This window comes from Gobio gobio, assembly GCF_949357685.1.
Source record: "Gobio gobio genome assembly, chromosome: 1".
In the NCBI taxonomy this organism is placed as follows: domain Eukaryota; kingdom Metazoa; phylum Chordata; class Actinopteri; order Cypriniformes; family Gobionidae; genus Gobio; species Gobio gobio.
In genome coordinates, this window is record NC_137097.1 from 10809829 (window position 1) to 10830029 (window position 20201).

Sequence of the window (20201 nt, forward strand, 5' to 3'; positions counted from 1 at the left end):
TTCCACAATCGAGACCCTGGTGTTTCTTTTCTGGCTGGCGTGTGGTACATCATACAGGGTGGTCTCCAGAGCATTTGACATGCCTCGTTCCACTGTCCACCGCATTGTCCACCGAGTTGCAGAAGAGGTGGTGGCCATTCGCCACCAAGTAATTCACCTCCCCAACACCCCAGAGAAGCTGGAGGCAGTTTGCCGTGGGTTTGCAGGGCTGGCAAGACACAGAGCTTTCCTGAAAGCTGCAGGAGCAATCGACGGCTGCCATGTCCGCATCAAGCCACCAAGCGGCCCTGATGGTCAGTGCTACAGGAACAGGAAACTGTTCCCGTCGATCATCCTGCAGGCAGTTTGTGACCATCAGGGCCGCTTCATTGACACCTACGTGGGCTGGCCCGGGTCAGTGCATGACGCACGAGTGCTCCGCCACAGCCCACTGTACAGGAGGTCAGTGTATCCTCCTCCAGGGCACTTCATCTTGGCAGACGGAGGGTACCCATGCCTCCAACACCCACTCCCCCTCATCACTCCCTACAAGAGGCCAGTACAAGGTGTGGGAGCCCAGCGCTTCAATATTCATCATTCCAGGGCACGCTCCATTATAGAGCGTGCTTTCGGAATGATGAAGACCAGGTTTAGGGCTATCTTCCTGCAAGCGCTGGAGGTGCACCACACCTTTGTACCTCACGTAAGTAAATTGAAAATCGATTATAAAACGCTTCAATCTGTTAAAAAATATATATTTATAAATTTTTCCATTTCAGGTCATAACAGCCTGTGCCATCCTCCATAACATCTGCCTTGAGGTTGGTGACATCATGGGCCCGGAGGATGAGCACGAGGAGGATGTGCCAGAGGATGAGGGGGAGCAGGGTTTGGAGACAGTCAGTGGTGCTCCATGGCGTGACCAGCTGTCTGCTGAGGTGTCTGCCCTGGAGGAGGTACCCGCTGACCATGACTATTTGTAACAGGCAAGTAAGACAGTTATAAAGCTACAATGCCTAAGGAAAAAAAAAATGTTGCATGTTTATAATATTTTATGGTTTGATGAGAGTTCTTTTATTCTTCCCTCTTTCTGAAAGTAGTGACATGGCAGCTGTCGATTGAGTCAGCCCTGCAAACCTGCTGGTAGACAATGCAGTGGACAGTGGAAATATGCACTGAAACACTCAGGAGACCGTCCCAGATGATGTCCCACCGGCAGAGGCCTTACCAGGGTCTCTATTGTGGAACATCCCATCCAGCAGCACCACCAGGGTCTCCCTGCTCAGCTGAATAAAAGCGTGCATAAGTGTTCCCAATCTATTTTATGTATCGTTAATGTAAAGTTTTTTTCTGTTGTTGTAAATAGTTGTTAAAATAACAAATTTATGTACAAATTGAAGTTTACATGCCAAAAAAAGTAAGTTTATAACTTACTCCCATTAAAAAAGTAATCAGTTTTCAGTTTCAATGTTTGTTTTATTTCCAAATAAAAAAAAATTGTTCTTCATTTACAACAAACTTATTCCAAATATAAAATAACACTTTTAATTTGCATGTCATAAATAAAATTTGCACAGAAATAAGTGGAAAACATATACAAAAATTTAAATACATAACATTATTTTTCTAACATTCTCTCAAGGAGAGAAAAGAGTCTGTCCATCCTCTCCCTGCCGTCTTGTGCCCTCCTTGCCTCAGTTTCCCTTTGGAACCTCATGTCTTCCCTCATTAGTTCAATCAGCTCATCTTCACAGACTCTTTTTCGGCCTGGGGCCGGGGCCGGGGCTGGGGCTGGTGCTGGGCCTGGTGCTGGGCCTGGTGCTGGGCCTGGGCCCTCCTCCTCCTCCTCAGCCACTGCTGAACTTGGCCCTGGTTGGTCATCAGGGATGGAGGCAATTAGGACAGGGGGGTTGTTGGAAGGCCTCTGTCCCAAGACCTCATCCATTTGGACAAACCACGGCCAAGTTGCAGCAGTGGATTTCCCGCTCACCCCCTGACCTGTCCCAGGACACTTGCAATCCTAAGGCAGAGCAAATAGACCATGTCTGTTGTTAACAACTACAACAACAATACATTTCAGCAAACGTGTCAATTGACTTGCTTACTTTGTATTTTTTTTTTAAGTTGTCCCATTTCTTTTTGGCCTGCAAGGGAGTGACCTTCCCCAACAGGTCCATTTTCTCCAGAATTTTCCTAAAACAAGACAAAAAGGAAAGACTTATGAAAAAAATATTAACACAGGGGTGCAATCTTAACATTAGAAAATTACAGTTGTTTCTATAGAAAATGCTCCAGAAATGATATGCCTGGATGGTGAAGTTTGATCAAAAAAAAACAAAAAAAACATTTGTAGACATATCTTGCATGACGGCACTAAAAAAAAACAGCAAAGTGAAAGACTATTGCTTTATGTAGTTGTTGTCTCAATGCCGTTACCTTTATAGGGTGAGGGCTATTTTTTTTTTGTATACACAAGAGGCAGCTAATGGAAATATTACAAAAGGTTAATGTCTTACCGCCAGGCCACAAGGGCAGAGTTTTTGGCCCCAGTAAAAAAATGATCGTTTTCCGCCCTCAGTGTTATGAACTGAGCAGTCTGCTCCTTTGTCCCTGAAACAAAAAGTATTACAACAAGTTTAGCCTCAGAGCACCTGACAAAAGAAACTGCACTTGTAACATTTTTATTAAGAGTTTTAGTGCTGTGGTTTTATTTACTTGAATGCATTATTGAAATTCAAGGCTTAAAAAAATAAATAAAATTCTCTCTTGTTTGTAGGCCTAGTTCAAACATCTGAAAATTAGGAAATTTTAAAAGCAGCATTTACAAGTCTTGGTCAAATTGAGCATTTCGTTGGAGGATTTTTACACTTTTCACGGCTATGCACTCATAAAACATGAAAGTTTAATTATAAAATCAATAGAAGCTTCGAATGTAGGATAAATATGAGATTAAAAAAAATAGGCAACTAGCCTACGAAAATGCTCCTTAATGAAATTATTGTTTGATATTTGGACTAGAAAATATTAAGAAATGCATTTTGCTGCTATTACATTTAGGATTTTATTTATTTATCTCAGTCAGTTTATTGGTTGTCAATGGGGATTCAGTGCTTGGTCCATATTTATGCTTTTATCAATACTTATTTTTGATAGCAATTTGAATGAATTAAAACACAATACTACTTACATTTATATGTGAATTCCTCAGCCACAGAACTAGGACACGCCATTTTCTTTGGATAAAATTCCTTCTTCTTCTTTGGGAATTTATGGCAGCTTGCATCCAATTAATAAAAATCATGTCGTCACCGGCGCGCTATGAATTGTGGGGTAGGGTAGGCTGCGAAGTGTCCATTTTTGTATCCTTCGTTTGCCTGAGAAACGAAGGGCGCATTTGGAGTCGCATTTTAATGACATTCCAAATTTGGGCAGCTTTCGTCGTGCCAGGATGACGCAATTGGCCTTCAAAGGGTGCAGCGTTTGAATTGGGACAGCCTTCGCAGCACTGCTGTGACGCAATCTGCCTTCAAATGCGTCCTTTGAAGGCTGCAACATTTCAATTGGGACAGCCTTTGTCACTCCGCGGTGACGCAATCGGCCTTCAAATGCGTCCTTTGAAGGATGCAGCCCCTGAATTGGGACACAGCTTAAGTGTCTTATTGTCATCTCATTGATATTGATATGGATATATTATGTGTATATATTAAATGTATAAGGTCCATCTTTTAGTACCATTACAAAATTAGTGATAATATAAGATATAAAAATATATATGATATAAAATATATATCCAGGTGCTATCCACACACATTTAATGTTAGGGTTAGGGATGAAAAGATCCAAGATCCAACTTCTGAGGAAGTCAGAAATGGTTTTGCACAGTCAATCCTTCCACTGACCACTAAGGACAGCCGTAGGACAAAGTTAGGGTCAGTACTCACATCATTCATGTTCGATCTTGAATCATATATATGTATTTTTTGTACTCTATTATTTTTTAAATATTATTTATTATAATGATGAAATAGAGGAAAAGAGAGAGTGTATATATAACATATATCATATTTCCTCCCAATCTGCCAAAAAAATATTGGCGTAAGAGGGGGCAAATTTTTTACCCATGGCAGTACCTTTCACTTGTAAGTAGTATTTATCAAATTCACAGTCGTTTTTGGTCAGATTTATTTCTGGTAATTTGAGAATATATTCGTCTGGTCTATTTTGATCTGGAAACTTTTGCATAAACTTTTTTACTGCCTCTAGTCCTATTTCTGTCTCTATATTTGTATATAGGCTATTAATGTCGATCGAGAAAAGGAGTGCATCGGGGGGAATTTTGAGTGGTCCTATTTTCTGGATGAAATTATATGTGTCTTTGAGGTAACTTAGGTGTCTGGTGGAGAGAGGATTGAGAGTGTTCAATGTACTCGGCTGTGTAATACGTTTAGCTATTACAATCCAGGACAATGGGTCTTCCTGGAGGCACCTCAAAGGGGATACTCCATTTCTCTGGTTCTTTGTGAATTTTTGGTAGAAGATAAAATCTCCTAGGCCTTGGAGGTGTCTCACCCATAAGGTAGTCTTTCTGTTCCCCACTAATCACTCTCTTCAAACACATTTCCTCTAGGATCTCCCTCACTTCCTGGACCGTGTGGATATAGATGGGCTGCTCCAAAGGACGATAATGCTCCCTCACTGCTAACTGTCTCTGTCCCTCTATCAAGAATCACCGTTGCGTTTCCCTTGTCTGCAGATTTTATTACAATCTTTGTTTGTTTGCATCTTTTTTCTCTCTGAGGTGTTAAATGAAGCGCTTCTTTATGTCCCCAATCTAATTGTTTATATGCATAATAATCAGCTGTTATTATATTGTTTATTTCATTAGGGAGACTGGAAAGTGCCGGTGAACAGTCTGAGTTTCGGGTGAATGGAATCTTTTTATTTTGTTTTTTTTTTACCTTCAAAATATGTTTCTAGCTTCAGTCTACGGTGATAATCTTGTAGATCCTTCAGCAGCTCTATTCTGTGTTTTAAAACCTAGTGGGGTGGGAATAAATGATAGACCTCTAGAAAGCACCAAACTTTGAGTCTGGCTCAGTGTCACTGTCTTAGAGAGGTTTACTATTCATTTACTTTGTCCCCCTATGGGGTTGTGCTTGATTGGCAGTTTAAAGCCTCCATCCAGTGTGAGAGCATGGCATTTGCTGTGACTGGTCTCCAGTGGACACACTATCCACCAGGTTTCACGTTGAGATGGGTTAGGTTAGGTGAAAGGAAGGATCCAGGACGCTAGCCGATCCGCCACCAGGACGAATCCCCACGACGGACCAGCCGACAAACGGTTGTGCGCGGTCCAATGCGTTCTGTCTGCCACCCAACAAATACATTGAATTAAAAATAAAAACCCTCCTGTCTGAGAAAGCCAACACGATTCTGTTAGAAAGCCAACATCGGCCTGAACACGCCTTCAAAACATTAAATAAAATTATGCCCGGGTTGTAGTGATGCGGGCTGCGTCAACAAGGGTTACTACCACACTGAGGGGTAGATTTAGTGCAGCATTTCGGCGAGGGACTAGCATCCTTGTTAGGGTTTATGAACTTCCAATCAACAGGTCCCTGAGGACCTGAAGACGGTTATGCACTGTCCATCCGTTCCGCTGACCGCTTTGAAATAGTGTGGGATCAGGATTGGCCCCATCACCCCCCTCTGTTGCTCTAGAAGTCTTTTTATGGATGATTTTATTTATTTATTTGTATATGCATGTATTAATCAATCCATTTATTTATTTGTGTATATAGGGTTAGGGGAATGAGGAAGTCTTCTATGAGTGTTTTTATGTATTTGTTTATTTATTTCTATTTATCAAAAGGGAGAGAGTAAGAGAAAAGGAAAGTGTATTTTTCTCAAAACCCGGGGTATGGAAAGGAGAGTTAACCAGCCGGGGAGAACTCCTATCAGATGTTATAGAAGCAAAGAGTCTGTGGTGAGTGCTTTCAAAGGTATACTAAGGGACAAGGCTAAAAGAGGAGAAAGACAGACTCTAAGGGAGAGAGAAGAAGAATTTCTAAAGTGGACTATTGAGTTTTGTCTCATTTAAACCTCTGGGGTGCAGTGTGTCCAGGCGTGCAATCCACTGGCTTTCAGCTCTAAGCAGTTCCTGTAAAGACCACCGTGGATTGGCCTGTAAACACGTAACTCTCAAAGATTGAAGGCCATGAGTTAAGAAATGTTGTGCCATGTATCTCCTTTTCATGATCTTGTGCGTGATGTTATGTGCATGTTGGTATGCTCTAATTCTTAACTCGTTTTTCGTTTGGCCCACATATTGACGGTTACATTTGAGACAAAATATCACGTACACACAATTTGAAGTCTGATGGGACAGAGAAGCATACAGTATGAAATACGTTAGTTAAATCTGCTCTTAATCCACCTGCGTGAGACATAATACTTACAACCGCCAACCCGGCCACTTGGTACCACTGCCCGTAGTTTACTCTGGACTAAAATATCCAGCAAATTATTGTTTCTTCTGTACGCGGCAATTGGTTTGTGGTTTTGTAAGTATTTGGTGGATGAGAGAAACTTTTCAAAGTTTGATTTAACCGCCGAGTTTAACTGTTTGCTCTCACTTGAGAAATGTGACACCAAGGGGATAATTTTGTCCTTTGAAGTCATATCTACTAAGGGTACCATCTTGGGTCTGTCAAAGGTTTTGAATATTTTCCTGAGAAATGTACGACTGTATCCACGTTGTCTAAGAGATAGACTTAAGGTTTTCCATGCTTCAAAAAACGAAGAGTTCTCAGTACATATTCTCTTGAATCTCAATAGTTGTGATTTTACTATCCCCTTGAATGTATGTTTGGGATGAAAACTGTTTGTGTGTAATAAAGAATGCGTGTCTGTTTCTTTGAAGTATACCTTAAAGTCTAACCTACCCGTGGAGGAAAATTTTGGGCCCTTGTATGATACGACATCAAGAAAGTTAACCTTATTGGAGTTTATAATGTATTTTATTTTGATAGATGCTTGGTGTGTGTTCAAGTGATTGGTGAAAGTAACAAAATTGTCCATTGAATGAGTCCAGACGCCCCAGATGTCATCGAGAAATCTATAATAAGCAAACGTTTTTTTAAGGGTCGTATTAAGTGCCGATTCTTCCCAGTCTGCCATGAAGATATTGGCATAAGATGGGGCGAACTTTTTACCCATGGCTGTTCCCTTTATTTGTAAATGAAATTTATTATCAAATTCAAAATCATTTTTTGTTAAGTTTATTTCTAATAATTTTAAGATGTATTCATCTGGTCTGTTGTCATCTGGAAATTTTACCATGGCTTTTTTAACTGCTTCCAGTCCAGGGTTTCAATGTTTGTGTATAAACTATCTATATCGATCGTAAAAAGAAAAGAACTCTGGGGAATTAAGCTGTCCAATTTTATGAATGAAATCATATGTATCTTTAAGATAGCTGGGGTGTCTGGTCGAAAGGGGGTTAAGAAAGTGTTCTATATATTCTGCCGTGTAGTAGGTTTCACTGTTGCAGTCGGACACGATGGGTCTTCCGGGTGGGACTTGAAAAGGGACACTCCATTTTTCAGGTTCCTTATGGATCTTTGGCAGGAGATAAAATCTCCTTGGTCTGGGAGTGTTGGAGAGGTTTTGGACTGTAAGGTTCTGATTGGCTAATGGATGTGTAAACCCCCCTGGGTGCCGGTCAGAGCACCAATAATGAGGAGACAGGTGATCAGCTTAACACTGTGTATTGGAGGTAGATAGATGGACCACAGATGAATATTCAATGATGTACATAGTCTGGAAAATAATAAGTACAATAAAGATAATGAATAAACAAAAACATACAAACAATAATAAGCGTTCACTGTTACATAATAGAAACAAGGTATATTTTACAGGAAATACAAGCCATAAGCGATCATTTGCCATGAACAACATACAGTGACCATATATGGATATCCTGTTGGCGCATATTGGAATAACACAGAACGATCGCTACAGGACATGTCTGGGCATGCACGGATGCATATAACACTGTTCAAATCACTGTTAATATAAATATAAGCGAATAAGCTTACTTTGAGATCAGTAACTAACATCCTGATGTGACATCAGCAGAAATCGCCATGAACGAACAGGAATGAACCTCTTCAACAGCTGACAGCTCACACCGATCACACAGCAGACAGCGGCAACTCAACTAACGATGCTGTTCACTGGTGGAATATTACTGCAACTTCAGTGTCATAATAAAAGTCCCAACTGAATGAGCCTTTAATACAGCCGCCCCCAAAGATGTGGAGCATCTTTGCTTCTATGAAAGGCGACAGAACTAATCAGGGCTGGGAGCATTAGGTCCATCTTTTGGTAAGGCCGGCAGGATGACCAGGCGGGCTACCGGTCTAGTGTAAACTTGGCCCTTTATCTCCACATCAGCGGACCGGATATGACCATCCAGGCTAAGGTGGGTCTTGATGACTTGTCCCACAGGCCATAAGCTCCGAGGAAGTTGGGGATCTACGATCAGGACAAATGTTTTCTCCTTCAAGTCAGGTGGAGAGGCTTGCCATTTCTGCCGAGTTTGAAGGCTAGGAAGATAGTCCCTTATGAACCTGGCCCAGAATCGGTCCGCTAAGACCTGGGAATGTCTCCAGGGCCGACGACTCAACATCTCTGATTCGGGGTAAATTACTTGAGGCAGAGATCCATCTGGCCGCCCCATGAGGAGACTATTTGGCGTCACCGGGTCAGGGTCTGCCACGTCTGTCGACACATATCCCAAGGGCTTCGAGTTCAAGATTGCCTCTACTTCTAGCAAGACTGTCATTAAGACTTCCTCTGGAACTGACTGTGAACTCAAAACAGTGTACAGGGCTGATTTGACGGATCTCACCTCTCTCTCCCAAACTCCACCGAAGTGGGGGGCCGATGGGGGATTAAAGTGGAAGTGGATCCTCTGGCGGGCAAGCTGACGCTGTACGTCAGGAACCAAGGCGGCATAAGCTTCCCGTAACTCCCTTTCACCACCGCGGAAATTCGTACCTCGATCCGACCATAACTCTGCTGGTGTTCCTCTCCTCGCGACAAACCTTCTAAGAGCCATGAGGAAGGAGTCTGTACTCATGCTGGGGAGTAAGTCTAAATGGATGGCTCTCGTGGTCAAACATTTAAAGAGGATACCCCAACGCTTCTCTGTGCGCCTTCCAATTTTGACTAGTAGGGGTCCAAAACAGTCCACTCCACAGGAATGGAAGGGAGGTTTGTAGAGTCGAAGGCGAGCAGAGGGTAGATCTGCCATCTTAGGGATTGTTGGCTGGGCCCTCCACCGTTGACATTCTGGGCAGCTATGTTGAAATCGGCGAACAGCTTCTCGGCCACGTAGAACCCAGTAGTATCTCCGTATTTCTGCGAACAGTCGTTCCGATCCAGAATGATGTAACTGATGGTCATAATGGTGAATGATTAAACGGGTGACTGGATGATTAGGATCTAGGACCAGAGGATGTAAAACTGAGTCCTCAATGCCTGCCACTCTCCTCAAACGACCTCCTACCCTGATCAGACCACTGGACAGGTCCATTTCAGGGGCTAGGGTAATCAGTGGACTTCCAGACCTGACTGACTTTCCAGCCATTAACTGTTTGTAATCCTCAGGGAAGGATTCCTGCTGCACCCGTTTGAGGATATGGAGCTCAGCCTGGCGGTAGTTCTCAGCCTGTGGAGAAGCACCTGGAGCAAGGGTAAGTTCTTGGGCCGTCACATCCAATAATTCCTGCCAGGTGTTGTAGTTCCATCCAATAGTATTGCCAGAAGAGGTAGGTAAGGTATTGACCCCACAGAAGGCAGATTTCCGCAGTTCGACCTTGTCTGCCATGGTTTCACTCTTGGGTATAACAGGCCACTCCTTGGGATCCTGGAGGAGAAAAGAGGGTCCTTGAGACCATCGATTCGGGGCCGTAAGGTATTGGAGAGGTTTCCCCTTTGTGAGATCGTCAGCAGGGTTGTCTGCAGAGCTTACATAATGCCAAGAACACTTATCTGTCAGCTCCTGGATCTCGGCGATTCTGTTTCCCACGAAGACTTTGTATCGACAGGACTCCGAATTCAACCACTGAAGGACAGTGGTAGAATCGGTCCACAAGGAAACAGACTTGATACACAGGGTCAACTCGTTCTCCAGTAACTTAGCCAACTGTGCAGCGACTAGACTTCCGCAGAGTTCCAGTCTAGGAATAGAGTGAACTCGTTTAGGAGTGACACGGGAGCGTGCTATAATGAAGGACAGGTATGTCCGACCATCCTGGTCAGTAGTCCGGAGGTAAGCAACCGCTCCATATGCCTGCTCAGAGGCATCTGAGAAGATATGTACCTCATGAGTAGTTCCTTCCATCCCCATCACTTCAGGAGGTACATAAGGCCGGGGAAAGGTGATACAAGGAAGGTATCGTAGTTCCTCCTCCCATGCATTCCAAGACTGGAGGAGCTCGGGTGGAAGGTTGGGGTCATCCCACCCTCTCTGTTTGTGCCACAGTTGCTTAATGATGACCTTCGCTCGTGTCGTATAAGGTAGAAGCCATCCCAGCGGGTCATATTGGGTAGCTAGGACCTTATAGATGTTCCTCAAAGTAGGAGCGTTATATACCACAGGTCGGTGTTTGTATGACAACATGTCTGACTGCCAGTTCCAGCTCAGACCCAGCGTTGACTCAGGGATGTCTGACTTCTCTTGCATCAACCACAGTTCCACACTCGCAGATCGGGCATTGGTTGGTAGGTGACTCACCACATTAGGATCATTACAGGCCCACTGGCGAATATCAAATCCAGCACCAGAAAGGATATTCCGTAGTCGATCAATCAAGCTTCGTGCTGCGGCAGCAGTGGGCAGGCTCTGCAGGCAGTTATCGACATAAAAACATCTCTCCACTGAAAACCGAATCGCCTCATCTGTCTGGGGGTGTTGTCGTACCTGGCGTTGCAGTGCGTAGGTAGCACAGCATGGACTAGAGGTCGTGCCGAAAGGTAATACCTGCCACTCGAGTGTCTTGGGTGCCTCATCCATCTTCAGGTCCCGCCAAAGGAAACGGAGTAGAGGACGGTCTTCAGGGAGAAGACGTACCTGGTGGAACATCGCTCTGATATCCCCACTCACTGCCACAGGATGCTCTCTAAAGCGGATAAGGACGCCCAACAGCGAAGCCCCAAGGGTGGGCCCAGGCAACAGGTACTGATTGAGGCTTTGTCCTTGGTACTGATGAGAACAGTTAAAGACAACACGGAACTTTCCATTGTGGCTAACAATGTGGTGAGGAATGTACCAGCATTCAGCCGAATCAGGTAAAGGGTCAGACACTTCCCGAACTGCTCCTGTCTCAATGAGTTTCCTCATTTCCTCTTTATAGACCTCAGCCTTTTCAGGGTCTTTCAGTAAGCGCCTCTCAACACTGCGAAGGGTGGGTAGGACTGACTCTTTAGGCGCATTCAACAATGGCATGTCCTTTCGCCGTAGTAGGGGAGTAGCCAGCCGGTGGATTCCCTCCGTTTCTAAGGTGAGAGTCTTAATTTCAAGCATCCGAAGAGCCTCCTGATCCTGCTTGGAGCGAGTTACCTCTTTGCCCTCCCACTGAGGAACCGTATCCAACTGCCACAGTCGTTGAACATTCTGCAAGAGTTCATCCTGGATTGGAGCCATGGAGGTTAACAGACATTGCCGTGCGGCAGGAGGCCGCCCCATGGTAGGTATGGGGCCCTGAAGCGTCCATCCTAGGCGCGTATGAATTGCAGCTGGCGCACCCAGGCCGCCCCATCGAACAGGCTCTGTTGGAGTTATGAGATGGGGCTGATCGGAACCGATGAGAAGTAAAGGCTGGACTTCTGCAAGTGTCGGGATAGGGAGACCCCGCAGATGTCTATACTTCTGTTGTAGCTGTTCGACAGGGTAAGACTGGCGTGACAGGTTAAGACGGTCTGAGGTAAAGGCATGTTGGATCTTATAACTGGTTTGTGGTTTACAGAGGGGAGAGATCCAGAAGGATATGGAGGAACCATGTAGGACCTGAGTATCATCTTTTACTGTCCGCAATGGAAGATCTTCAGGGACACCCCGGATGCCCAAAGCCTTAACTGCAGTAGAGAGCAGAATAGTCCTCTCTGAGCCGTCATCAAGAAGAGCGAATGTGTCCAAGGTGCGATCTTCATAATGCAGATTTACAGGAACCACTTTGAGCATAACTCGACCTCCGACAGAGGGTTTATCCAGGAAGAACCGATCTGGAGATGAATTAGTCAGGCAGCTCTTCTCCACATTAGCTGAATCCTCCCTTTGGGATGGACTAACATTCACCTCATGAAGAGGTCGGAGATGGGTACCTTGGCAGAGGTTGCAGGGCTTCTTCAGATCACATTGAGCGGCATGGTGTGCCCTGGCGCAGCGCCAACAACGGTTGTTACTCCGAATCCAGGTCCTGACTTGGTCAGAGGTAAGCTTAGCAAAGGATGCACACTGGCTCAGGTAATGCTCAGTCTGGTCACAGAAAGGACAAAAGCGCTTCCCTTTAGGAGGCTTGGTTTGTGGAACGGCACTTTTCCAAGAGACGGTATTCCCACCCTGGGATTCTCCAACACCATGCAGGATGGTCACAGTTCTCTTCCCGGAGTCTGACTTGATATGCGAGACTTTAGACATTGGTTCAGCATCGTAGCTGTGGCACCAGGTTTCGTAGCGGAGCCAGTTCGAAAGGTCAACCAGATTAGGGGTTGTGCCAGGTTGGCGGAACATATGGCGTCTGAACTCAGCCCGCTGCTCAGGGGGAAGCTTACACAGAAGGCGTGCAACATGGGACCCACAACTCAACTCTAGTTCACCGTCATGTCCCAGGGTTCTCAGTAGGCCCACTAGTGACTGCACCTGGAGAGCGAACCTCTGAAAGGCGGAGATGTCACCTCGCTTGATGTCAGGACTCTCAAGGACCATGGCAATCCTTCTTAAGGCTAGCTGATGTGGTTGGCCAAATTTTTCATGAAGTGCAGCCATTGTATCACTGAATGGGGTAGGAGAGTTCAAATAAGCATCCGCTATCATTCTAGCCTCCTCAAGCTTAAGATGATCAACTAAGATCTGGTACTTGAAAAGTTCAGTCCCGTCTGGAGGAAGCAGGTTCTCCAAAGCTATCCGGAGTCGGAACAAAAGGATGCTTCCTAGTCCCTGGCATCACAGGTCGGTAAGTCGTGACACCCGTGTCAGATAGTGCAAGGGCGCCCACCCGTGTCCTCAGGTCAACGTCAGGTTCAGGCCACGGCGGTGGGGGAAGCTCAGCTAAGTTTTCATTTTCAGCTAAAGTTATGGATTCATACTGCCTTATGGGGGGACTGGATAACTGCGAAGCTGACGGCTGGTTTTGTGCTCTAGCTTGACTGAAGTTAGCTCGAAGGGACTGAGCCACTTGAACTAATTCTCTGACTTCAGCACGAACTTCTCTCAACTCCTTTAAGTCCGCCTGGAAAGCCTGATGGGTCTGCATTAGTTGTGCATGCTCCCGGCGCAGATACTGTAGCTCACTGTCATGTGCCGAGGTAGTGAAATCAGCTGCTTGAGGTGAAGAGAACGATGGCTGGGTGAATGCAGCATGCTGTGGAGGCTTATAACTCGAGGACATGAGATGTGAGTCATCAGAACATACCAGGTCACCACCAGGAGGGGTAGTGAAAGGCTGGAAGGATGCAGGAGGAGTCCGGTGGACAGGTGCCTCCCAGGTGCGTGGAGCAACATGCTCAGCGACAGGTCTCCTTTGAGTATATTGTACCTCATACTGCTGCAGGTAAGCTGGAGGACGAACATGGCGCTTCGGACGAGCTCCTCCAATAAACTCCTCATCAGAGTCCATAATGTCAGAAGGGGAATACTCACTCCGGCTCGAAGGACCAATTTGTTGGAGAGGTTTTGGACTGTAAGGTTCTGATTGGCTAATGGATGTGTAAACCCCCCTGGGTGCCGGTCAGAGCACCAATAATGAGGAGACAGGTGATCAGCTTAACACTGTGTATTGGAGGTAGATAGATGGACCACAGATGAATATTCAATGATGTACATAGTCTGGAAAATAATAAGTACAATAAAGATAATGAATAAACAAAAACATACAAACAATAATAAGCGTTCACTGTTACATAATAGAAACAAGGTATATTTTACAGGAAATACAAGCCATAAGCGATCATTTGCCATGAACAACATACAGTGACCATATATGGATATCCTGTTGGCGCATATTGGAATAACACAGAACGATCGCTACAGGACATGTCTGGGCATGCACGGATGCATATAACACTGTTCAAATCACTGTTAATATAAATATAAGCGAATAAGCTTACTTTGAGATCAGTAACTAACATCCTGATGTGACATCAGCAGAAATCGCCATGAACGAACAGGAATGAACCTCTTCAACAGCTGACAGCTCACACCGATCACACAGCAGACAGCGGCAACTCAACTAACGATGCTGTTCACTGGTGGAATATTACTGCAACTTCAGTGTCATAATAAAAGTCCCAACTGAATGAGCCTTTAATACAGGGAGTGTCACCAAGGAGATACTCCTTTTGTGCCCCACTGATTATTTTTTCTGAACACATATCTTCTAAAATATCTCTAATTTCACTCATTGTCTGGATATACATGGGTTTCTCTAATGGCGATAATGCTCTGTCACTGCTAGTTGTCTCTGTCCCTCTGTAATATACTGGTCTCTATCTAATATAACGGTCGCATTCCCCTTATCCGCCGGCTTTATAACTATATTTCTATTGTTTTTTCATTCTTTTAGAGCTTTTTTCTCCTCTGGAGTTAAATTGGTGGTCTCCTTAATGCCCCAATGGAGTTTTGAAAAAGCATAATTATCCGCTCTAATGATTTTTGTTATTTCTTTTGGCAGACTGGATAAAGGAGGTGTCCAGTCCGACCCCCTGGTGAAGGGAATTCTCTTTTTCTGTTTTTTCTTTCCCTCAAAGAAGGTTTCTAATTTCAATCTGCGATGATACTCTTGTAAATCTTTACGTTATTCTAGTTTCTGTGTTTTGAAGTCATGCGGAGTGGGGATATACGAGAGACCTCTGGACAATACTGAATTTTGTTCCGGACTGAGAAGAAAAGATTTTGAGAGATTGATTATTAATTTATTATGGTCCCCTGTGGGGTTACAAAAGCCTAGCAGTTTAACGTTTTCCTCCAATGAGACAAAATGGCCCTGGCTGTAGCTGGTTTCCAGTGTATGCCGTCTAGCTCAACCTGGAACTGCGAGGACGGGATGGCCGGAATAAAATTCAGGTGCTTCTTGATGTATGTGTTTATATACTCTATTATGTCTTGCTCTCCTATAGGGAGGGTTCTTGAAGTTCATAACAGGAAAGAAAAGCTCAGTCTCTGGTAGTCTCCTAATGGCTGCTCTGTGCCCTAGCCAACTCTGTGGTAGCTGTCATCCTATATCTTTGGCTCCTATTATTGCGTCCAAAGGCTAAAATCACCTTCTCTGGAACCTCTGTGATCACTGCTTTCTCAATTAGATGTTCAGCGTGATGGAACTTGGCCCCTGGGTAGCACTCAATTTGTAACTCTGGGCTATTGAACGTGGGGAATTTTGACAGATTGGAATCGCCTATGATCACACATTTTTTTCTGATGGTCAGATTCCAATCTGTCAATTTCTTCACTGTGTTGATGTGTCTAACTGTTCTGCCCAGTGGACTAGATTGAACGGAGGTAGTAGTCTGCTCTTTTTCCGCAGCCAGTGGTGGCACCAATAGAGTTAGCTCAGATTGTTGAACCCCGGTCGCCACCCTCGTGGTGGTGAAAAGAGGTTTGAGAGGGATTCTTTCTCCTTCTACTATTGGTGAAAAATGGCACACTATTGAAAATTCCTCCCCTCTTTTTCTGGTGCTATCACAGGGGTTGAAGATGGTGGACTCAGTCTTAGAAATTCTGAAAGAGGAGACAGTGGCCTCTGTGGTTCCTCCGAGTGATGAGAAGAGAACAGCTCCAGACTCGAGTGTAGGGACTGTGCAGCCGGGAGATGTTCTGAGCTATTCTCACTATTATGCGTACTGCGAGGGACTTGAAACGACTCCATTGGTGCCTCGTCCTCAAAGGACAAAAGATCTCCTACCTCTGTTGGTGGTTGAGGGGGATGTGGAGGCACCTCTGGAGGAGTATCAGAGTGTCGCATTTGATGTTTAAGTTTTTCAACCCTTTTTCCTGGTCTTTGTTCTAATGGGGAGAGCTCTGGAGCCTGTATAGGCTGAAAAATATTCTGCTGGTCAGTTGGAGGTTCTTCCTCTTCAAGAGACCATTCTCTTCTGGCTAGAGAGGGACTCCCAGTTTCATTTTCTCTATCCAATAAATGTGGAGAGGTTTGAATTTCGATATGTTGGACACTAGTCCTGGGACGCACTACTGGTAATATTTGAAGGGAGCTCGCTCCGCGTGAGGTGGCAGCTCCTTCCTGTGACGATGCCACCTCCGCGTAGGTGCGTGTGGTTGGTCGATTGGCAACGACCCTCTCGGTAGCCACCACTTCAATGACTACCTGGTCGTCACCAATCTCGTTCCTCCCAGACGCAACTACGTTCACTCGAGTCTCAATTTCATTGGACACAACCCTGGTCTCATTGGTCATTGCCGTGATCAAGGCCTCCGCCTGTTCAATGGTCTCATTTGTCAGCCTGGGACCGAAGTTCTTATCAGCCCAATGGACTGCCACTTCGAATGCTTCCGGCCATTCTGTCTGATTGTTTGCGCTCGAACCTTTTCCATAATTTCCCCAAAGAGCGCCAGTCTTGAAAGTATTCACTCTCTTCGTACTGATCATTTACAGTTCTAGTAGCTCTACCTCTATTTTGTCCCTTTTTTCTTTTTCGTTTCCCTTGTCTAGTAGTGAGAGACCTATCTGGGTCTGCTATCACTCTATGTTGAACACTATTGTTAGGAGGTCTGTATGGACCTCAAAATGTTCTGTGCCGGATAGGGGGCTGATGGGAAGGCCCAGGCCTAGGGTCCCTCAAAGTATGGTCTACGTTTCAGTAGACCAATTATTTCCCCTATCTCTGAGAGAATTATTTTCATAGCCAGCCGGCTCATAAAAGGGTTGATGTGTGTAAACCTCACATGAACGTTCCGGATTGTTTAAAAATCTAATCCGAGTTCGTGGGGTCTCCCTTTGTCTTTGTCTACCTCTATGTTCACTCATACTTTATTTTGATTGTTTACCTCTGTTTTGATAAAAAAAATTATTAATATTGTTTTAAAATAAAGACTTTTTTGGGTCTTTTTTATATACAAAAATGAAATAAAAAAATGAATCAAAAGTGAATTAAATCAAGATCAGAAAAAAAACGTATACAATAATGATCAAGATATAAAAACAAAGCAATAACAGCAAACTCAAGTCCTGTCGACGTTTCGACACATAAAGTGTCTTCTTTTTCATTTTATTTATTTATTTATTTAAACAGGGACAGTGTAAAATATACATTAAACCTTAAAAAGGAGAGATGCATTTTACCAGGTTGTAGCACTTGTGCTAATTTACATCTGCAGTCCCTGGACAGGCTGATGTAAACAAATCAAGTTAATAAAACATTTATCCCAGAACAACAGTAAAATAATCAAACCCTACATTCATTCTACAACATACATATACAAATACACTCTCAACTACACATCAATTACTAAACATTATGTAAACATGTTTGGTGTGAAAGAAGCCATTTTTTGACCCGATGTGAAAGTGGTAAAATTCACACGTGATTATCTCTGTTGACAAATTATTCCACTGTCTGATGGCTACGCTTGAAAAAGCTGAGCTACCAAGTGCTGTTTTACAGGAAAGACTTGAGAAATTTTGTAGCAAAAAGTAAGAGAAATTAAAGTTTTTTTCGATAGAAATATACTGAATCACCAAGGACGTTCTCCGTGTCGTGTCAGCTCCGAGTCTGAAGTGCAGTGTGTGTGCCCGCCAGGGTTGCCAGATGCCAGCAGGATTTTCCAGCCCAAAACTTCGCCAAAAACCGCCCAATTTTTTTTGGCTTGTTTCTCGTTTAAATACATTGAAATCATTAACAAGCTATAAAATTAACCATTTATCGACCAGCCTATCCGATTTCAGAAACAACATTAAATGAAATGAACGCAGCGGTCCTTGTACTTTTGCCATTCCTTTTTCGTTTTTAACCATGGAAACAAAAACAAAAATAGAATGGTTGTTGTATTTTTAAATACTATGTTGAATAACGAAATTTAAATCAAAACGTAGGTTATACACAAATTCCATGCGCACAAAATAAAATAACTTATTTTTGGATTTTTTTAAATTACGTTTTGCATTTTTATAAACTAAAAACGAACAGATTCATATAAAAAATGTTCTTTTGTAAAATTATTTCCAGGTAAAGATAGGATCAGTCAAATGAAACACAACAAACTTACAAATAATGATTACAAATTAAAAAACGAATGGAAATGTCGTCCAATTTTCTAATACTATTATTTGATGACAACAATACATTTGGAAAACAAAATACAACCATTTCTGCTTTTTTTTCTTTTAAACAAAAAACCAAGCTGCACCCTTTTTTAAATGTTATCTTTCATTCCGAAATAGAAAGTACACTGACCGACCTTCTATGTCCGTAGTCATTCTATTGATTCCAGAAGAAAAGGCGCTGCTATGGGCACTTTTAGAATCTGTGTATTGACGCAAAAACCCTACTTAAATTGAGCATATTTACACATTAAAAAAAAGTTTAAATCATTTAGCCTATATTATTTGTAATAAAATAATAATAAGGTATTAGGAAAATTACCTTGTTTCTGCTAATTTTATTAATCAGTGTTAAAATAAAAAAAGAAGAAACCGCGTTTCCATATTTCATTTCTGGTTTATAAAAGGAAAACGGAATGGACGCAAAAGCGTCCTCAGTCTGACTATTATACTATTAAACTATAAGCTTATGTTACGGAAAATAATGCGATCAACTTAGTCTGTTTATTGTCAATAAAAGTCGCTTGGAACAAAAGCATTAGCCTAACATGAAAACATTGAGTGGATATATGGACACACAAAATAACCCATTTTAACATTTTAATTATTTCAAATAGACACATGAAACATGCATATTCATGAATAACATTACATGAAAATCACGTTGAACATTTATAGAACATGTCAGTGCGCTCTTTGCAGAAGCAGAACGTTCATGCATGGCGGGCCATCTCTAGACAAAAAAAATTGATTAACTCAAAATTTGATTAACACAAAAACAAATATAGTGTTAATAAAATTATTTATTTGTACAGGTCGAACTGCCTGAACCTATTCCCCATCAAACAGGAGTGTGAGTTTTCGTGAAAATCGCTTTGAACAATTATTAAGAATAATTTGATTAGCACAAAAGGCAAAAGCTCTAGTAAATACTACAGTCAAACTTCCCGCGATCTAGTGTGTAAGGGGCGGGCGGTGCCGGCGTGCCGTGACGTGATGTAGTGAAGGTAGTGGGAGGGAGTGTCTGTTGTGAGTTTACGTCAGGGCACGTCAGCCAGCCCAGAGCTGTAGTGTGTGTGTGTGTGTGTGTGTGTGTGTGTGTGTGAGTGAGTGAGAGACTGCTTCCTGCTGAACAGAGGGTTGCAGGAAAAAGGATCTGAAGTGCCGGTGTTTCGGCTAAAAAAAACCCGCCGAACTGATCCAAAACCAACCCAATTTTTATCCACCCGCCCAAACCCATTTTTGCCCGCAAAATAGATTGCGAAACCGCCCAATTGGGCGGGAAACCGCCCAATATGGCAACCCTGGTGCCCGCGCCTCAGACGCACTCTCTAATACAGGAGACGCTGAAGGGGCGTGGCCACCCTAAAAGAATTAAAATAAATAAATACATTTTAAGTTTTTAAATCGGCGGAAATTTAAAGAATATGTTCTTTAACATGTTCCTGACAGGACTGGGTACTAGAAACCATGTTTGATGTGAGAAAAGTCTGTTTAAAAGTAACTGCGTCACACCCTCATACTTCAATAATACAGTGGTAGGATGGAGAGTACTATTTTTACCTCAGAACTTCGAATGTTAAAGAAAAAATTAAGATAATCATTACTGAAAGTGAAGAAAATAATAAATTCTTGTTCCTAAGATGTGAATTCCAATGTCCA

General features: G+C 43.3%; 1 protein-coding gene across 1 annotated transcript; it reads right to left on the reverse strand.

The window, feature by feature from the left end:
- Nucleotides 1-1163: 1163 nt before the first annotated feature.
- LOC307135554 (uncharacterized protein) lies at nt 1164-3235 on the reverse strand (the record flags this gene model as incomplete). The annotated part of the gene is made up of 5 exons (XM_079832111.1): nt 3167-3235; nt 2496-2589; nt 2085-2172; nt 1673-1999; nt 1164-1265 (listed from the first exon to the last, which is right to left on the reverse strand). Exons 1-5 carry the CDS (start codon nt 3207-3209, stop codon nt 1164-1166), a joined length of 654 nt encoding a protein of 217 aa, XP_079688237.1. The 5' UTR covers nt 3210-3235.
- Between the last annotated feature and the right edge of the window lie 16966 nt (nt 3236-20201).